At 40.1% G+C, this 20,764-nt stretch overlaps 1 protein-coding gene across 1 annotated transcript in view; it reads right to left on the bottom strand.

Moving 5' to 3' along the window:
* Nucleotides 1-5,621: 5,621 nt before the first annotated feature.
* LOC149191338 (large ribosomal subunit protein uL29c-like) overlaps nt 5,622-20,764 on the bottom strand; it is a 112,454-nt gene continuing 97,311 nt past the window's right edge. Inside the window, exon 2 of the mRNA XM_089404176.1 lies at nt 5,622-6,158. Within this exon, the coding sequence (XP_089260302.1) occupies nt 5,976-6,158 (183 nt within the window). The 3' untranslated portion in view covers nt 5,622-5,975. The remainder of the gene's footprint in view (nt 6,159-20,764) is intronic.

Genomic DNA, 20,764 nt, shown 5'->3' with positions numbered 1-20,764 from the left:
AATTAATATTTTTATTGGGGTTCCTAGTTTAAACTTAGGAAAATTAAAATATTAATGGGTATAATATAAAATTGAGTGAGAATGTTCTAAATGACATGGATTAAGCCAAATCTAATCTTAGCCGTTGATTAGAGACTTAATCTCGATAGTTGAAGAATCAACAGGAAAAGTATAAGAGGATGCTTGAAGGTCAGTGGGTGATACACTAAGATTGATCAGTCAGTTCAATTTTCTGGAGCAGGGTTTATTGAGAAAATTCGAATAAGTGATATGTTGCAGCGAGGGGCGGTGAGTACATATTAGAAAAGCAGAGATAGTGCCAGAGGGTTAGCGTAGAGCCTGGAGAGCTACGCAGAGGTAGATAGAGTTATGCAAAGGCTGAGGGACCTGCATGGATGACACAGAAGGCTAGAGAGGTGACGCAGAGTAGTAGAAGGCTGACGCAGAGGGTTCGGAAGCTACGCTGAGGCTAGCAGGGCTAACGCAAAGCCTAGCAGAAGCATCGGAAGGATTTTTCGTGGGGCAGACTAGAACTGAGAGGTTGAATATCTGTCTTTGAGAAGAGGTATTACTGTCATGTAACAATCTTTGTTGGGTGAGCCATTTCTAGCACCCTAGTTGTACTCAAGAAATCTACATAAAAATAAAACCCTTAGAACTGTTGCACTGGTTTTCCCACATTGGGTTTTTCCAGGGACGATTGTCCAAAAATAACGGTGTCCCTTATGTGTTTGTCTCAGTATTTTCAATTGATGATTTGTATATGAGTTAAGGTTGCATTTGTGTTTATTTTCAATATTTATATGTATAAATAACTTGTTAATGGAATAAACAAGTAGGAGAAATAAACCAGATAATGCAGTAGGGATTTCTAACATTTCAGACTTAGAAATTTCAACACTCAAGATTCTCTAATAGAATCTGCATCAGAGGACTTATCGATCTAGAGTGGAAGCAAGTATTTCATCAAGAACTCCAACTCGTGGAATTCATGGATGATGGTATGATGACATAAGAGATAAAGCAAATCAAGGGGTTGAAAATCTTTTCAATCAAGGAAGTTGGTGAAAAGAAGCCTAGATGACCTAAAGGTAAATGAGGTACGTATGCTTGTTTTCAATATTATATAGTCATGTTGTATGGTTGCAGGTAACATGGAACACGACTCTATCTTGAGAAGCGTGATCAAAGGTTAGGAATCTCCTCAAATGAAAAGATGTCGGAAGGCATGGGTCACACTAGATGAAATTAACATAATATGTCATCATATTAAGTATGAGGTGGTTGACTACAATTGAGGAACTTTGATTGGAAACTCTTGGGAAACAAACGTGTGAAGAAAGGAAGGAAGAGATCGTGAGATATGCAACCATGGTAAAGGAAATCAACATCTGAAAGAGCAAAAGATTTGAATAAGAAATCTCCCAGAAAGATATGAAGACTCTAATGGAAGTCTGAAAAAGATGGAAATCCTTGACAATGGGTATCTTTGGGAGATATGTCAACATGTATGTAGGATGTTGATGCACACTGGAAGATGTCATGATGAAAGACCATCACAAAGGTAATTTTGATTTAAGTGTTCATTTCTTATTTTTGAACAAATATCTAGATAGGCTTATGAAGGACTGCCAAGGGAAGAACTATGGATGTCTTCCTAGAGGACCATGTAGAAGGATGTAAGATCCTTCTGAAGAAGACAACATGAAGAATGCAGCATGAAATGAAGCAAGACCAAATGTAGACTAATGGATCACTTTCTGATGAAAGGAATGATGACATGACTGACTCATGAATGAAAGTGACGAATGGTTTGTGACCTATGAAGAAGTCCCAAAAGATGAAGACTCTATGACAAAGAAAGACATGACATCGAAGGAAAGAGTTCTTCAAAGCAATTGGTTGTCCCATTATCTCCACCTATGAAGCTGTTGTAGGTTCCTAATTAAGAGGGAGCCTGGAAACAAGTTTCTTACTTGGAAGAAACTTGGAAATTCCTAAACCAAGAGGGAGCTTAGGTACATTCCTTGTGTAGGAATGAATAAATTCCTTTATTGGAATATGTCCTCCCTAATTGAGAGGGGGAGATAGACACATCATTCTGGTCTTCACTTGGGAAGACAGAATGAGAGGATTGGGTAATGATTTCGCATTTGATACTCTTTGAGGATGAGATAGGGCATCCAAGGTAAGAGCAGTCTTGGAGGACCGATATCCTTTGAGGACTGGGAATCCAAGATAAGAACAGTCCTAATGGAACACACCCTGAGAACCAGGGTGGGGTATGTTCCGAGAAAGACAATGATGAGTGTCTGTAAATCATTGGTCTCGCCAGCATTGAGCTCAGATCTTGTGGAGAGATAGAGTTGTTAGTCAAGGCCTTGCTATGTGACAATGTTGGTTGATATGATGCTAAACAAATGGGTTACCAATCTAATTCTTCTTATGAGAAATTCTTCATATTGAGTGCTGTAAAAAGTAACTAGGTTCGGTCTTCATAATGACATGTATTGTGACTTTTGTAAATGATGAAAAGAAGGGAATAAAATTATTTTTGTAAAGCTTGCTTCATGGGTTTCATGAGCAAGAGATTTTATTTATTAGTGACTCCCATTGAGAGCCTTAAGATTTATCATTAGAGTCAAAGAGTCAATGTCAAATATGAAGAGCTCTTCTTGAGCATATGTCAAATAAATAGAAGATTGTAACCCTCCAATGACAAGCACATAGTCCTCACTTCATGTTGGCTTCTAAATAAGGTGACAAACTCATGTTGGAGACCACCCATTCAGATGATCGGGTCGGCTTAAATATATGGACGAATCACTATATATATGAGGCTACGTTCCTCGCATTACCATAGAGCAGACTTCTCATATCTCTAAGATTTTTGGTGGAGAAAGCAAAAAGGAGTTCGGATAGGATTCGAATGGGTACAATAAATGGGTTGGATGTAATCACAGTCAAAGGGAATACGGATCCCTCTATATTTCGGATGGGTGAGCACAGTAACAAGTTTTGATCACCTTGATCAATAGTTCGGAAATAATGCAGAAGACTGTCTCATTAAAAGGACTCGGCCTACCTTACAGTGATGTATACCTCTATCTCGGTGTCACATCAAAGTGCAGTAAGGTCTCATTGATAACATAACAGTCCGTTGTAACTATAGTTTGTTGATGATACTATTATGGTAAAGGTATCATCTCTGTGATGAAGATCTCAGTGTCAAGGCAGTGATGAAGATTTGAGTGTCAAGTAGTGAATATCTCGGTGTCAAGGCAGTGATGAAGATCTCGGTATCAAGGCAGTGATGAAGATCTTGGTAATGATAAGAAAGTTAAAATGAGAGAAGAGGACCTGGTCTTGGTCTTGGAGTGGCTAACCGGTCAAGGGTCTTGGTCTTGGTATTCGTCAATTGGAATCTCTATAAGAAGAATTTGTGTGGGTTTTCCTCTCAAAGAGTGAGAGGTTTTGGCCCTGGCTTATAGCCTACATGTTGTGTCTCTTGTCTATTTATGTTCATGCATTGGTTACTGTTTGATGAAGAAGAACACTAATAATCTAACAAGAAGAAGATCCTAATGTAAACAAGTAAAAAGCATTCACATGCAGTTGCTAATGAAAGAGAAATCACCTAATGCTAATGCCCTAGATTTCTCAACACAAAGTTGAAATGAATCCAATGAGACAGAAAATTTTGTTATTTAACAAGCAGGCCTCGAAATGCTCAACTGAAAGAAGAGGGGAGAAGGAAGCTAACTCAGACACTAACATCGATACCAAGGCCACCATGAAGAGGTCCTAGTGGAAAACAAAGCAAACTCAGGCACCTCTATGGATAGAAGGAATATCTTCACGCTAGCAAGTAATCTAAATTTGGTGGTAAACTAGATGTTAATTGGTTTCATCCTTAATCTTTCCAAAACAGACATGATTTTGCAACACAGTATTTTAGATGCTCTAAAAGAAAAAGCCATTGCCATATACAGCAAGGCTACCAAAAAATTGAAGGTGACCTCGTCAGAGTATTAGGAAAATGGCAACGATGTACTGAACAATCTCAAGAAGAGATTTCAATCTAAGGTTTCATTTATCTATACATGCATCATTGCGCTGAAGATAGACGTGGCTACTTGTGTTCAGCTGGACTGTCATGCACATGGAGGTGCCTTCACCCGATTGATTCCTCATAAGCAGCATTCATACTATCAGAAAGTCCATTTTTTGTTTTATATCTCTCTTGCAAGCTCATCAGGCTCTTAGCTCCTTTGCTTAATGATGAGCCTGCTATTTTGTTCGATCATATTATAGACAGTATATCTCTCCCTTTTTGTTCACAATCTTTATTAAGCATCAAGAATAGATTCTGAAATATGTAATTTTTTGTTTTAGATATTGCTGCCATGTGCTTTTCTCCGCTGTTTAGTATTAAAAATAGAGAGATTTTCCTTCAACTGCTATGTATTAATTTGCTAATATAAGTCTAATATTTTTTTCTATGACAAAAGCAACCTTGGAACAAAAAAAGAGATAGAAAGGCTTAATCTTCAATCTCCGATACCAAAATGGAGTGGGGGAAAGATGAGAAGCAAGAGGCTTAGAAAGGCTTCACCTTCAATCCCTAATACCAAAATTGATAGAAATGGAATGGGAGAAAGATGGAAAGCAGGAGCATTTCAATTGTGCTGATAAAGGAGTTGCTTATAGTACACAAAAATACCGTTTAGAAGAACTCAGCTTATCCATAACAAGAGAATTGAGGTTCCTTAAATGCAAGATAACCGTATCATACACTTGTCACCTTTCATAATTCCCGATGACCTAGTGGGACACTATAGATAAATTAAAAGACAAGCAATACTTCAAGATAAAACATCACTACAAGAAATTACACATAAAACTAACATTAAGATGAGCACAGATGACTCCAATGTGCTATCAGCCAGTTTGGATCATCCATATGACGTGTAGGCATGGGCTATGGAAGGACTTTACAAGAGAAGAAATTCATTTGTTTACAGCAAAGAGATGTTCCCAAGCACCCAAGTTGGCAGATGTCTTGTGTATTTTCACATCCCTACAGCACTAGATGAATTTTATTTAGAATATTGATGGTGTACCCTGTGGAAACTCCCAGCTGAGTCCTGTGACCCACTCAACATGACTATCAAGCACAAATTACTCCTTCCTGCTTGTGGCACAAAATGGAGTAACTTGCTTTAGACACTGCAGATATTCTATTCGCTAGAAAGGCATACCATGTCCAGATGATTTCTTCATGACATGGCTTCTATAAAAAAAAAGATCACAGAAACAAGAAAGAAATTATGTACATATACTTCTACAGTAATAGTACCATTCATTAAACTTGAAAACAATTAATTTTTGTAGATAGACTTGGAGCTGAACTGTGTAAGTAGGCTGAAGCTCCGGAAGTCTATCTACTATATGAACAGTTGTCAAAATCCGCATTCAAACAATTAATTTTTATCTGACATCTCATTTGCCACATCTTCAGAAAAAGGAAAAATTCCCATATACTGCATACAAAACCGTTAAATATAAGAAGAGCCAAGCGTAATAAAGAGCCTACAATTTACCAAACCAGAAACAAAATATTTGCAGATGTGAATTCTGATACAGCATACTTAAGTAATTAATTAGCATGTGTTACATTCTAACATAAAGAATAACAATGGAGAAAGAAGTTTGATATTTCCCCATTGATGCCTGTGATTCATTCCATATAGTTAGAATGCAAGAGGTTAAAAGCCTAAGTACATGAAATTTTCACAGCATACAGAGCAATTCCAACGCGAAAGAGAATAATCTTTTGAACAAACATGATAAAAGAATTCAGTGTTTTTGCCAACACTTCGTAGGTAAAACAAAGAATGTATATCTCCAGTGACATGGAAAATGCAAGTCATTCTCATAGCTCTCAAATGTGATGTTTTGATCACAAACATTAACTATAACCCTGCCTTTGCTTCTTTTGCTTCCTTTGCTGCCTTTTCTTCTTGTAACTTCCGCAGAGATGGAGGAGGCCTGGGAGTGATGCTACGTTTCCATGCACGATCCATCTTTCTTGATAGTCGTTTCTTAATACCCTGTTCGATCTCCCTTTCTCTTCGGACTGTCAACATCCGGGCAATCTGTTCAACATCCATGCGTGAGAAAATATACTGCTTACAACAGTTCAATACCTCGCTTCACTGAGAAATCAATGAGTACAAAAAACAGAGATCTAACATCGTGCAACATTTCAAAATTTTCTGCTAAAACAATAACTACTCAGCAAAGATCTAAAAATATGTGAGGCAGAGTAATGTGTGTTGGAAGGGAACATTGTAGGAGAAAGCTACAACTAAAGAAGCTAGTATTGAGAACCTTCATATCACATTATATCAATTGAAGAGGCTCACATTATATCATTTGAAGAGGCTTACAAATTAAAGTTCATCTTATAGACATGTATTAATCCGAAAACAAGGGACTTTTAGCCCACTCGCTTCATCGACAGAGATACTTCGCGGAATTCACTTTCTATTCCCTGTTTTCAGTCTTGGACAGAGATATCACACTTCAGAATGGTTACAAGGTTTCTGCTTTCATTGCAGTTCCGAGTGCAACTACTCTGCAACACTACTCAGGACTGATAAGATGGCTTGTTCTCTGGTACAACCTGCACACAACCAACCACCAGCTGACAATGTAATAATAATCACGGCTCTACATTTTTCTATCACTGAAAACTGTCTTTGATGCAACCCCTTTGCATGTTGATATCAAACTGAAGTAGATCTCTCAAGATGCTCAAGACTGAGACACCATCCTGGTTCGTTGTAGGCATTTGTTTGTAGTGCTCTATTTCCATGCCAATTACCTCACATACACCCCATATTGTGAAGTGCAACCAGCACAAATCAAAATATCACTGACAATGCAAGAGCTAATGAGTATGTTGTGTACAATCTTCAAACCAAACTCCAACAAAAACAATACTTTCCAATTCTATAAAGAGTACTAGCTCATTCAAATGCCAACTTGACCAATGTATATGTATTCTTCTGATTTATGGGAACTGTTACCTTCTTTCAGCAGGGGTACATATGAGCATATTCATTTTGGCAGCACCATTTTAAGCCCAAGGAATGCAAGTCTAAAGTCTTGTAAAAGCCCTGTGGGATGATCTTTGTGTTTCCTAGATCCCCAATGTGCGGACAGTCATGGCCAGTCTTCTTAGTTTCATTTCTATGGTGCTTAGTTTTATGGCACTGTTGACATCCCCCTGCTGGGTGGTAACTCCCTGTCTTTATGGACATCCTTATGTCCTGGGGTGGATCATGGTATGCAGGCATCCTAGAGGTGGATATATTAGGACTCATGATTTATAGGACCACTCAGTGTCTAGCCCTGTAAAGGTGATCACTTATTGTACTTTTCCCCTTCATTATCGCTTTGATCCCAAGGCACCTACCTGTTCCCCACATAGTTGTCTTATTTCCATGCCCCTCAGAAATTTTCCGAATTGGCGATCTAGGAGGAAGATATGCTCAGTCAAAGGGGGCCATCCTAGTTTCAATGCATGTGTGAGTTTCCAAAGGCATTTGAACGTCATTCCTTGGTCAAATACAATAGGTGAGCAGTCAATTGGCATCTACAAGTTTTTTGCTACAAAACCTAGGTTCCTGATTTCTCATGCAAGCAAGGGCATTGGAGATCTACACATTGGGGTTGTTGCCGCAAAATCTAATAGGCCTTGTGAGGAGCATTCGCAAGGCGAGGGTTAGAACCTATGAGAACAATGAGGAAGGATTTCCACTATCACCTCAGCAATCTTCCACCTCTGGTTTAGTGCAATGTCACCACAAGGAGGCTTCCTTGTATTCACCTGTAAGGGTATTCTAATTAGAGGGCTCAAGGTGATATGAATAGGCTAGGGAAAGATACCTTAAAGCTGAAATAGGCTCAAATCTTCTTTATAAAGGAGCAAGTATTCTAACCCTAGATTAGCTAAGGACTACTACAAGTTAGGGCTTATTGATATGCAATGATAAAGGAGTATCTAGGCATGTAGAAGTCAAAGAAAGGGTTTCCTTAATGATTAAAATCAACAAAGTAATAGGGGAAACCCTCAAATAGGCTTCAAGTTGAAGCTTGGCTAGGGATTAGGGTTTTAATGGCACAAAGGAGTTTGGAAAGGATGACATCAGCCCTATTTGAGGATGTTTTACCACAATCAATGCTAGACTTTGCATTTAAAAGTTTTATAGAGGCAAACCTTGGAATTTCATCCACAAGCATCCACTCAAACTTACCTTATTGGCAAATCTGCCCTAGAAAAGCCCTAGCAGCTTGCCTTGAAAAGCCTAGGAGAGATAAAAGAAAAGAAAATAGTTAAATTTTAATCATTTTTTATCAACACAAACTTTGAAAGTCCCTAATCCTACTTCGGAAAATGGGGTTTTAGAACAAAGTTTAAAGGAAGATGAAAACTGAATGTAGTATGGGGGGAGAAATGGTTTTCCTCTTGTAAAACCCTAGCTATATTTTTTGTGAGGGGAGTAATTATATATAGAAGATGCACCATAGGAGTTCTTCTATAGGTTTCAAGGAAGAATAATTTTAATATGCAAAATTTTTCCAAGATTATGCACTTAGTCATGGAACATTTAGAAACCCTAGCATAATTTCATTCACATGCAAAATATAGAAAAGTCAGCAATAAACTCACAAATTCTTCCAATAAAAGCCTTATTTCAATCCAAAAAGATGTCTCCAACGCAAAATCAATCTCTAATAATAAGATGCTCTACAAAAATCACATTTTTACCTAATAGCGAAATAGACAAGGCAATTCGCACTCTCTCTAAGGAAGTTGAATTCACATGTATGATGATGTTCAAATGAAGTGGAGGGATCCTCTATTTATATGAGGCCTATCCATTCACTTTTACAAGAAATTAAGCCTACAATCCCTAAACAATTTTGACAAGAGTCAAGACAAGGAGTTACAAGCCAACCCCATAGCTCAAAACAATAAAATAACACCATAAATGCCCATGTATGGGTCAATATCCTCCAAAAGCATGACATCATATCCTTTTTGAGCAATAAATGCCACAACGTGATGTTCCTTTTTCTAATGTTCCCTATGGCATGGTTAGGGTGGACTTTCAGGGTTGGAGGCAGATAGGTCACAGGTGTAAGTTTATGTCATTAGTGGGCCTAGGGGTTTTTGGAGATGTTTTATGGGGTTTGGAGGAGTTCACTTACCATATTCCATCATCAAGATTGATTCCGCACAGCTTGCTTCATGTTCCACTACATTCTGATAATTCTCGTAAAACATGATTATTATTGTGCCTAACTCAATTAATTACTCTTAAGTTATGGTATGTTCTATGCTTATAACAGTTTACTTCTTTTTCTTATTATATTCCACAGATTAGCAATCACATGTACATAAAGTAAAGTGCAGATAGAACATTAAACGATCGACAAAAAACAAGCCAAGACAAGAGACACAAGATGTGGCGGCTAGCTAGGGACAAACCCCACAATGTGTGGGGAAACCCTTTCATAAAATCTTCTTTTATCTTCAATAATTCAGCAGAGAGAAATAGTACAATAAATCTGATTTATATCTGCAGTAGCAAACCCTAGATCAGCAGCATCAGCATTAGCGGCTTTATCATCAAACTAGGGCAGACGATATCTCACAAACCAACCGTCGGATCGGCTTGATTCCACCACCAAAAGTTGCGGCTTCTAGAGGAGGTTCAGATGAACCTACAGCGCAGTTCAGATGAGGAGATCTTCTAGTCCACGCAGGTCAATCTTTACTTCTGCAGTTGCAGCTTCAGTTTCGGTAGCTTCTGGCTTCAAACTAGGGCAATCAATATCTTGCAAACCGTCTGTCGGATTGACTTGATTCCACCACCAAAAGTTGTGGATTTCAAAGGAGGTTCAGATGAACCTACAGCGCAGTTCAGATGAGAAGATCTTCTAGTCCACGCAGGTCAATCTTTACTTCTGCAGTTGCAGCTTCAATTTCAGCAGCTTCCGGCTTCACGTGTGAGGGAGAGACCCTTTTATGCGCAGTAGAGAAGAGACTCTTTTCTGCGCAGTAAAGAGATAGAGATGTGATGATATGAGTGAGTCCAAATGAGGAAAAGTCCTCCTATATTTATACACAACGTTGGTGTTTGAATAGATGTCACTGTTGGGCTTCTGAGCCTACATGAGTTGTAGGTCCGCTTGATAATAATTCCATAATCAAAATAAATTCATATCTCCATGAATACTTATCGGAATCGGATGATCTTTATATCAATCCTACACCTCTCGATGAGAGGAATCTAATAAAAATATTATCATCCATGAATAAGATGACCCACATGAAGTTTTGCCCTAGTTTCCAATTTTAACAATTACGCTTAAGGTGGCATTCCGAGAGGAATACTTGAGAGAACACCTTAGCGTAATAGCTCGTTGGAACCAGGATGAGAAGACCTATAGGATGGGATGGCTAGAAGTGATTTTCAGTGGCCTAAGGAGATATGGTGGCCAATTTACCATTTTCTCTTATTAAAAGATATTTTAATTAAAATAAAAAGAGGGAAATGTGCTCAATGATTAAAATAAGATTTTCTAGAGGGGTCCATCAGATCTATAAAAAGAGCAGGAGGAGGCCATTAGAGGACATCTTGGATTTGATCTTTCTTCTTGTATGAGAGGTTGAAAACCCGGTTCTCTACTTCATTTGTAGCCCCAGGACGGAAACCCTCGGGTGACTCAGAGAGATTGGGCGAGTACCCATCTCCCCTTAGTGAATTCATCCAGAATTCACAGGAGAGCTTAGCAGTGCAGTTCATGTCAGTTGGAGGGTCGGTGCAGTGCAGCAGATAATCTTGTAGTCATCTTTTCATCTCAGCTATTTTGGTTGTATATGCATGTGACCCTGGTTTATCCATTATAATAAAAGTTGAGATTGTCCATGTTCACCCTGCTGTAATTTTGTCGTATTCTATTGATTATAAATTTTTTAGATGGAAATTTTATGTTAAATGAATGGTTATTTGATGGTGAAATTCAGGTTGAGTTAGATTTCTACAAAATCAGTCAAATATCCCGTTTGGGATATTACAATGGTATCAAAGCGGGTGTTCCTACCAGCCTGAGGGTTTTAATTACAGATTGTTCAAGTGTTTATATCAAAGATGCTGAAAGAAAATTATTTCCAGATGAAGCAAGATCAAATCCCTCTATTTATCGAAGCCGTAATTTTGATGCATGAAATGAATTTCACCAGAAAATTCTACAAAACTTCTACTACAAAATGCTAGCCAAATTTTCTTTGATTTTGTCGACTTGTTAATAATCATTCAACATATTAGCTAAGCTTAAGTTTCCATAAAGGGATTTGCAATCCAATTTTTGGCCGAAAAGCAAGTGTTATTATTGAGAGGGCATATAAATTTTTGTAAAAGGCCCGATTATTTAAAAGGGGGCCGAGTCATTATTTTGAAAGAGGTCGTATTAAAATTCAAGGCCAAACTAAAAGTTTAAGAGGGGCCGCATCCAAATTTCAACGTGCTGAGGGTTTAAAGGGCCGAATTCGTGAAGGTTGTGCCCCTTAGCACCTAAAGTGGATCCATCCCTGACGTCAAATTTATTTATTTTTGGGCATATGTTTCGCATACGTGATCTTTGATTTATTACAGGCCACATTCACCTGGCCTTTCAGCGAGTTCCATTTTCTTATAGAGGCCAGGTTCTTTCCAATTGGAGCCGAATTAAAGCCGCGAGCCCATTTTTCTTAGAAGCTTAGAAGGAACCAGAAGCATCGACGCCGCAACAGTTGGCAAAGGGACGAAATCGATTTTGGGCAAGGGTTTCTTAAAAGGACGAATTTCTTGTGATTGCAGAGCGAGAATATTTAACATTCCTTGGTCATCTATTTCTTAATTGATCTAGCATTTTGATATCATTTTGTTTGGGTTGTGGTTTATTATCTTCACTCTCAAGGGTTCGTTTAACTTGATTGGGGCGTGAATTGCATTTCAAAATGGGGACCAAGTGCCATTTCTTGGTGTAACTCATCACACATACACAATGTCTCAAAAAATCCATTGGGCCACATAGTTTGTTGTAGCTTAAAGAGGTCGTATATGAGCTGGAAATAACCGAGTCAAATCAAAAAAATTAAACGGGGGCAGACCAAGATCACACAATGTTGGAAATTGACTCTCACTGGTTTGAAGGTGTGAGTTTTTGTGACTGTGTCATTCACTTCTGAAGGGCCGAATTTCCATTACAAAATTCTCTGCTTGAATTCTTTTTGAGGCGAAAGCCAACATCTTTTCTGAGACCAAACATATGCATGTAGGAGCTTATCCTGGAGTGGTCAGGATTGAGCGTTGTTGTTAGCAGGTTCGAATATATTTCAGTTGTAGTCATTGTCTTAATTGTGTTTGTTGGGTGCTCCACGAAGGGTGAATAATCGACAACTTGTATAGAGCTGATTTTCCTTCCCATTAGTTGGTCGTGTGCATATATTTCAGATCAGAGGCATTTTCTAAAGATAAATTTTGTATCTATATACCTTAGCAGCTGATTTGGGGAAGACCAAGAGGATCTCCAAGTCATTTCTAGTTGGCAGATTTCCATTCCAGGGTAGAAACATACATCTTTGCACGCAAATTAGTACACTCTCAAATTTCTAAGATTGTGAGTTATCTATGTGACAAGTATTGCATGGGTTTGCTGGAAATACAAGGGTTGTTTCAAGTGTGTATATTTCCTGGGCAGCGTACTTCATAAACAAGTGTTGGGGTATTGTCCTTGTGGACTGATAATCTGCACATGTACTTATCATTGTTGGTTGTCATCCATTTACCAAGTTCTAACATCCAATCTGCATCCATCAACAAAACTGAAATTGTTGGTGAACTAATCAAGAGGACATTGTCTTCCCAATAGAATTCAATTAGAGGAATGTGTCATGTTCTTTGATTCTATTCCTTATCATAACCTCTATCATTGATTGCATAACTTCTAGAAAGTAATGTGTCTGGTCAAAGTTGTTTGATGTGTGAAAAATCGAGAACCTGATTCCTATTGCAGCAACTGGAAATAATTCTCCTAATTGTTAAATTAATTCTTAACAATTTATTTATTGTTTGCTACAGTAAATACTGAATAAATCACACTGCAACCTACACAAATAAACTGTGGAAGAAATAAACACTGGAAGAAATACTAGCACGCATATAAAATGACAATTATTTATGGACCAATGTCCACGGAAAAACCCAACTCGGGAAAACCGGTGCAACAGCTGAGGGTTTTATTATTATGCAGCAGTGAAATAAACTAAGTACAGTTGGATGCCGAAATTGGCAATCCTACAGAGAAATACTAGCAACAAAATCTAGTGAAGAGAAATTCCTCCCTCCACAAGCAAATCCTAGCACTGACTGCAGCTCCAAGTAAGCCGTTCAAACTGCCTCTGCACAGTCACTGGGTTAAAATTGGCAACTAGGGCCAAACTCCATGTGGGTCATCTTATTCATGGCTAATAATATTTTTATTAGATTCCTCTCATCGAGAGGTGTAGGATTGATCTAAAGATCCTCCAATTCCAATAAGTATTTATGGAGATATGAATTTATTTTGATTATGGAATAATTATCAAGCCGACCAGCAACTCATGTAGGCTTACAAGCCCAATAGTCGCATCTATTCAATCATTAACAGTTGTGTATAAATACAAGAGGTTTTTTCCTCATTTGGACACACTCTCTCATCACATCTCTCTCTCTCTCCTGTGCAGAAAAGAGGCTCTTCTCCTACTACGCAGAAAAAGACTCTTCTCTCACATGTGTGGAAGGAAGGATGCATATTTAGGGCTGCAACTACAGATCAGAAATTTGACCAGCGTTGACCATCTTTCTCCCTCTCTGAACTGCGTTGTAGGTGGATCTGACTCTCCTCTAAAGGCCGCATTTTTTGGTGAAGGAATCAAGCCGATCCGACGATTGGTTTGCAAGATATTGTCTGCCCTAGTTTAGTGATGATGTCGGTGATACCGATGATGCTGATGCCGGTGATGTCGATGCTGGTGATGCCGATGATGCTGATGCCATAGATCTAGATGATCTAACAGATATTGACTGATGTCGTTGATGTCGTAGATCTAAATGATCTGATAGATATTGGCTGATGTCGCTGATCTAGATGATTTGACAGATATTGACTGATGTCGCTAATGCCACTGATCTAGATGATCTAACAGATATTGACTGATGTCGCTGATCTAGGGTTTGCTGCTGCTGATGTAAATCAGATTATGTACTATTTCTCTCTGCTGAATTATTGAAGATAAAGGAAGATTTGATCAAAGGGTTTCCCCATATTAGGGTTTGTCCCTGGCTAGCTGCGACATCGTGTGTCTCTTGTCTTGGCTTGTTTTCTGTCGATCGTTTAATGTTCTATCTGCACTTTACTTACAGTACAGGTGATTGCTAATCTGTGGATAATAATAATAAAAAGAAGTAAACTACTCTAAGCATAGAACATACCATAACTTAACACATGTCCCTTCTCAAAAACATTAGTAACAGGGTGCTGCCACCCAATTTTGCACATTTTTTACTAAGGAAGAGGACCCCACACTTTTGACTTAGTGACTAAGGGGCCAATTCGACTTTATTTAGCAGCTAGAGGAATGTGGGGGCCACCCACATGGGAGTTCGAATTAGCCATTCGATATACTTGGAGGGAAAATCGAATGGGTGGATGGAGGGGCCCATGTGAGGCTAAGTAGGCCCAAGGAGAAGGAGAGATCAACTCTCATTTTGTTTCTCATCTTTGACATTTCCAAACAAACACTCATTTGTACACTTTGTTGTTTAGCAAGTCTACCGGTTGTTTAGCCACGAGTCTCTCAAGCAAGAGATTCAACCACCACCTCGGGGGAACATTCGTGCCCGCCCTAGGGAGGCTTTCCACAAGACTTTTCAAGAGTTCCAAGGCAGTGACATACACCAGCAGCCAGCGCAGAAGCAAGGAGTGCGTATTTCTGGGCAACCAGGAAACACGCAGAGGGAGATTGAAGCAAGCAGAGATCTGATTGCTTGTCCGAGAGTTGGGGAGCTAAGGTAGTAGCATTAGACCAGCATTCTTGTTGGGTTTTACAGCTAGCATTCCAGAAATTCGAACTATTGGGCTGAGGGACAGCGCAAAGGCCACACAACAAATTTTCATGGTACTTGGGAGCAGCTGAGTTGGGCCAAGAGATCATCCGGGAAGTCAGGGATTGGATAGCACGGGTGAACTCAACATTTTGGAGGAGTTTTCAGGTGGATTTACAGGCAGTTTCCAGCAAGTCGAAATTGGCAGCTAGAGCTGAGGTGAGGCTCCAAGGGGGTCGAAAATCAGAAGTCCAAACCAGCTAAAATCCCTTCTGGGTTTTTCTGGGTTTTGGCCAAGGAGTTTGGGGTTAAAAGCATATAAATTTCTGGGCAGTTTTAGTGTGCCTTCCAGCGATTCGAACTTCAGTAGAGCAGTGGTTTTCTGGGCAGCGCAGTGCAAATTGGTGCAGCAAGTGGGCAGCCTTCAACTCAGTCATTTTCCTACTTGGGTTTGGTCCTGCTTGTCCTTTGAGACAAGCCCAGGTACACCATTCTATCATCTATTGAATTTGACTTGCAGAAATATAATAAAATGGCTCAGAAGTTCTCCATTTGCAGCTTTTAGATGGGTGTTTGTTGAATATTTCGTTTTTTTAATTTGTTGCATGTATTATTTGCTTGTTATCACTTATATTCCTATTTAGGATCATTACAGTGGTATCAAAGCCTAGTTCTTGGCTCGGCTGTGGGGATTGTCTCCTATGAGAAAAGAGGACCAGCAGAACATCACCTACCGGAGACAAAGGTACAGGGGCAGAGAAAGGGAGTTAAAGATTACCCCAGAGATGGAGGACAGGGGGAAAGCAGTGACAAAAGTGGAGGAAATGACAGAACCCAAGAGCAGGGAAGAGATGGCTTTCTACAGCCTTTAGAGGACCCTGAGTGACTTGGCCAAGGAACAGAAAGACATGCTGGAAAAGATCAAGTCACAGAACAGAGAAAGGACCACACCTAGAGGGTTTCTGTGTGGGGAAACTTTTGGGGCCTCTCAACCATTCAGTCACCCCTCACCAACAGCGTAGCGCCCTTCAGTCAGTGTGCCAACTAGTACCACACTGCCTTCCTTCGTGCCAGTGGCACAAATCGAGCCTGCAAAGGAGGAAGAACCCCCTCAGATGGGAGATTACTTCAGAGAGTGGCAATCTATGAATGAAGACTTTAAAGAATCCCTCTCCTTCAGAGATTACTGCAATCTCAAGCAGAGTGAAGAACAAGGGGTATGGAGGACAAGGAACCTAGAACTACGAACTGCAGAAAAGCATAGGGAGGATATATTTCCCTACTTTCGACGGCACTGCCAAGTGCATGGCCAGGGCTTGGGTTGAGAAGATGGACACCTACTTCCAACTCAACCGCATGACAAAGCAGGAAACCATTAAGATGGCCACGCTGCACATGGAGGGGGAAGCCCATGATTGGTGGTTTCATGGCTTGACCACCTTAGGGCATGCCCACATAGTTTCTTATGAGGACTTCACCAAGAGGGTGGTGGAGCGATTTGATCAGAGGGATCCAGAGGCTTATTTCAGAGAGCTAACCCAACTGCACCAAACAGGCAACCCAGAGCAATACTTCTCAAATTTTCTGCGGGTGTCAGTGATGGTCCCAGATCTATCCGAGGCAAGGAGGGTGTATACCTTCATTGAGGGCTTGCTTGAGCCCCTGTGTCGACTGGTGAAGTCACGCAGACCCTCCACGTTGCAGGAAGCAGTCTTATGTGCTAGAGATCTACAGGGGGGCATCCCATTGACTTCTTCTTATAATTCTCTGTTGCGACTTCAATGACCAAGATTAAATCTTAATTGATGGCTAGGATTAACTTGAAGTCGATCCGTGTGAGTTTCTAGAACATTCACACCATAACTTAATTAATTATGATTAATTAGTCATATTCCCTAAGTTTAGACTTAGGAAATATTAAAAAATTGTCTAATAATCTAATTAAGTCATTTCTAGGCGGAATTTCCAAACATGATTTCTGGGTTTTGGAGATCTCATGCATTCTAGTCTTTCCACAAAATTTCAAGGCTAGAACACATCCGATGCTACAAAAACTAACACTCTCTCATAGCGAGGAATGTGTTCTAGTGTTGATGTCTCCTGTAGCAACACCCGTCTCTGCATGATCTCCTATCACATTATTGATGTCTGGCTTTTGCTGCCCACCAACTACTGCACAACTTTGATATCCATTGCATCTATGCTGCTACTGGCACTGTTGAACTGCTGTCAACACTGCATCTGCACTACAACTCCTCTTCATTTGTTGTTGCTACAACTGCAACATCTGCAACTGAAAAGCATCCTAAATATTGAATCAACTGTGACCAGTATAATGCATCTGACACTTGAGTCTCTCACTGCTGCTAGTATCTGCGTTGTCACTGAGGCATTTGCATTGCTATTGACTCTGCACTACTGCCAATTTTGCACTGTGCTCCCCAGCATCTGACTAAAACTAGACTCTGCATCTGTCACTCTGGCATCTGATTGCATATACTGCCACTGATCCATCCTGCTACAAAATATTGTGGGCCCTCATAGCAAGGTATTGATTCAAGAGGTGGACCTCCTCAAGAATCCTGCCCAACTATTGTCCTCTGAGGCTACAACACCAAGTCACCACATTTCACTCATGGGTGTATGTCAACAAACACGGTGAAGTCTTCCTCCAGCCTGGAGGAAAGCCTATCGATCTCTGTTGAGGTTGCCTACTGGTCCTGCTTCTCCTCCTTGTCCTTCTTTATAGGAGGACAATGGGTGTTATAGTGACCAAGCTCACCACATCTGAAGAACTTGACCTTCGACAGGTCCTTCTTCTTCTTTCATTGATCCCCCTGTCCCTAATTGGAACCGTTCGATGCGAGGGCCACATTCTCCTCCTTCACCTGCTTCAATCCATTGTTGCTGCCACTGATGGAGCTCTTCACTAGGTCTCGCCTCAACTCCTCCTACTACAAATCAACCCACATCCTGTCCCACCTTGGCAAGGTTTCTTTGCCCAAAATGCTTTGGACGAATACTTGCCACTCCTCAGAGACATTGTTTAGTGCCAATTTCACTGGCTCTATAGCTTGAGGCGTTGCCCCAACAACTGACAATTGATCCTGGATCTCCTGAATCCTGGTGAGGAAGGGGTCTATGTGTTCCCCTTTCTGCATCCTAATGCATCTCAGCTTCTCCTCCAAGTACATCTTTCGCCGCTCGGAAGTGCCTTGGTACAGCGTGGAAAGCGTATCCCACATTTCCTTGGTCGTTCCCTAGCCCGCTATGTGTGATAAAATGTGATCTCGAACACCATCAAGTATCAACCTCTTTGCCCTCACCATCTCCTTTCTGTATTCCTTTCACTGATTTGCATCCTGGGGAATAGCTACCACTGCATCAATATATGGCTTCAGGCCATATTCATCTACAAGGAAGGACATCCTTGCCTTCCAGATAACATAGTTGGAAGCACCATCCAACCTGTCCTAATCTCGTAATCCGGCAGTGGCCATTTCAAATGATGTCAAAAATCTCCTCATCCCTTCTGCTCAGCTGTTGCTAGGCCATCGCACTCCCTTCTGGAGTGAGAAAAACTGCTCACAATGACTGCTGATCTGCAAGGGAATTCAAACTTCTTGAGACTAGAAGTTCGCTGAGGAAAATTTTCCCTTAGTGTGTGCCCTTCTTTCTCCTGACGCTAGCTTTGCACTAGCAAACTGTTGCGTCCACCTAGAGATCTGCTCTGCGAAGAATACTGGCTGCTCCCTCTGCCTCAGGAAACCATCAATCTGGAAAGATATAATTTTTTTGTCCCTCTCAGAAAAATCGATTCTCCTCAAGAAATCGACCTCTTGGCCAAGGTGACTGCGCTGCCTCTAGGATTTTGAACTGCTGCCCCTCAATGAACATCACTTCGATACTGAGCTCTCCCGCTGATCATCTGTGCTCTGATACCATGTGAAATATCGAGAACCTGATTCCTATTGTATAATTCCCCTAATTGTTAAATTAATCCTTAACAATTTATTTACTGTTTGCTTCAACAAACACTGAATTAATCACACTACAACCTACAAAAATAAACTAAGGAAGAAATAAACATTGGAAGAAATACTAGCACACACACATAAATGACAATTATTTTTGGATCAATGTCCCCAGAAAAACCGGTGCAGCAGTTGACAGTTTTACCATTACGCAGCAGTGAAATAAACTAAGTACATCTGGATGCTGACACTGGCAATCCTATAGAGAAATACTGGCAAGAAAATCTAGTGAGGAGAAATTCCTCACTCCACAAGCAAATCCCGACACTGACTGCAACTCCAAGTGAGCCGTCCCAACTGTTGGAAATACTAAGAGGGGGGTGACTCAGTATTCCTTAGCAATTAGCACTTTTAAATCTTTTCAGAGCGTTAGTTAATCTTCAATTATTATTAATTTTTATGCAGTAATAACAGTAAATAAAAGAACACAGTAGACACAAGAATTTTAGGCGGAAAACCCCCTCCGGGTCAAAAACCATCGAATGCTTTTCTAATAAATTCTTTAAACTTCGACCCCAACTAAAATGAAAACAACAACTTCCTAGGATTCTAGAAAAGCATTCTTCTCCAGCTCCCACTAGAAGGACACCCCAATGCCCTAGTTTCTTCAATAGTCAACTGCATGGATGCCCCAACATCCTAGACCAACCTACCACCCTGAAGTGTTCACAGGCTCCAACCTGTAGGCGACTTCATGCACTAGCCTAACACCTCCCTGCCACCCTATAATGACGGAAATGAGACGAGTGTGGATTCCCGTACTAGGGACAACGATCCACGATACAATATGATTTACAATGATTTTGACCGAACACCCAATCACACTATGACCTGCAACCCAACCATGACATAATCCCAACAAAGACTCCTATACCTCCCAATAATGCCTTTTCGACTCTACACAGATTGACTCTTTTACAATAATAACTCTTCCAATGATGACACTTTTACAAATGACTCTTTTACAACTTTACAATGATGACTCTTGGCCTTGACACTTCTTCACAATATACGGATGGCTGTCATGTCTTCGAAGGATGTCCCGCTACAATGCTTCCTTTGATTTGATACTTCTACTCTTGAATTCTTGCTTGAAGTTGTACTTGAATCTTCTTCTACCTGCATGCAAAATTTGCCCGACGAAACCAATCCCAAAACAAAACAAAATACCCTTCAACTTACCTCTGCCTGCAAAACACATGTATGTGTATAATAAATACAAATTAAAATTACAATGCGTACTTGAAGTGTGCTTGTCACCTTTGTTGTTCACTTGTTGCAACAGTAGACAAAGACTCTCACTCTTGATATAGGTCTGGACTCTATGCAAGACTATATCCAAACTGACCTAAAGATATATACAATAAAAATTGATGACAGACCCCAGACTTGTGATGGACCAAGTTCTAAGTACAAAAACAGAGACCATTTTATCAACTATGACAAAGCAAGTAACATGAACTTACAACATCATATAGATTTAGCAAACTTGGTGTAGCATCAAGAATATGTAGCATAAAATGTGTA

The sequence above is a fragment of the Pinus tabuliformis genome, chromosome 2_2, assembly GCF_031772625.1.
Source record: "Pinus tabuliformis cultivar Carrire ecotype Pingquan chromosome 2_2, CPIR1, whole genome shotgun sequence".
In the NCBI taxonomy this organism is placed as follows: domain Eukaryota; kingdom Viridiplantae; phylum Streptophyta; class Pinopsida; order Pinales; family Pinaceae; genus Pinus; species Pinus tabuliformis.
This window is presented reverse-complemented; position numbering and strand designations above follow the sequence as displayed.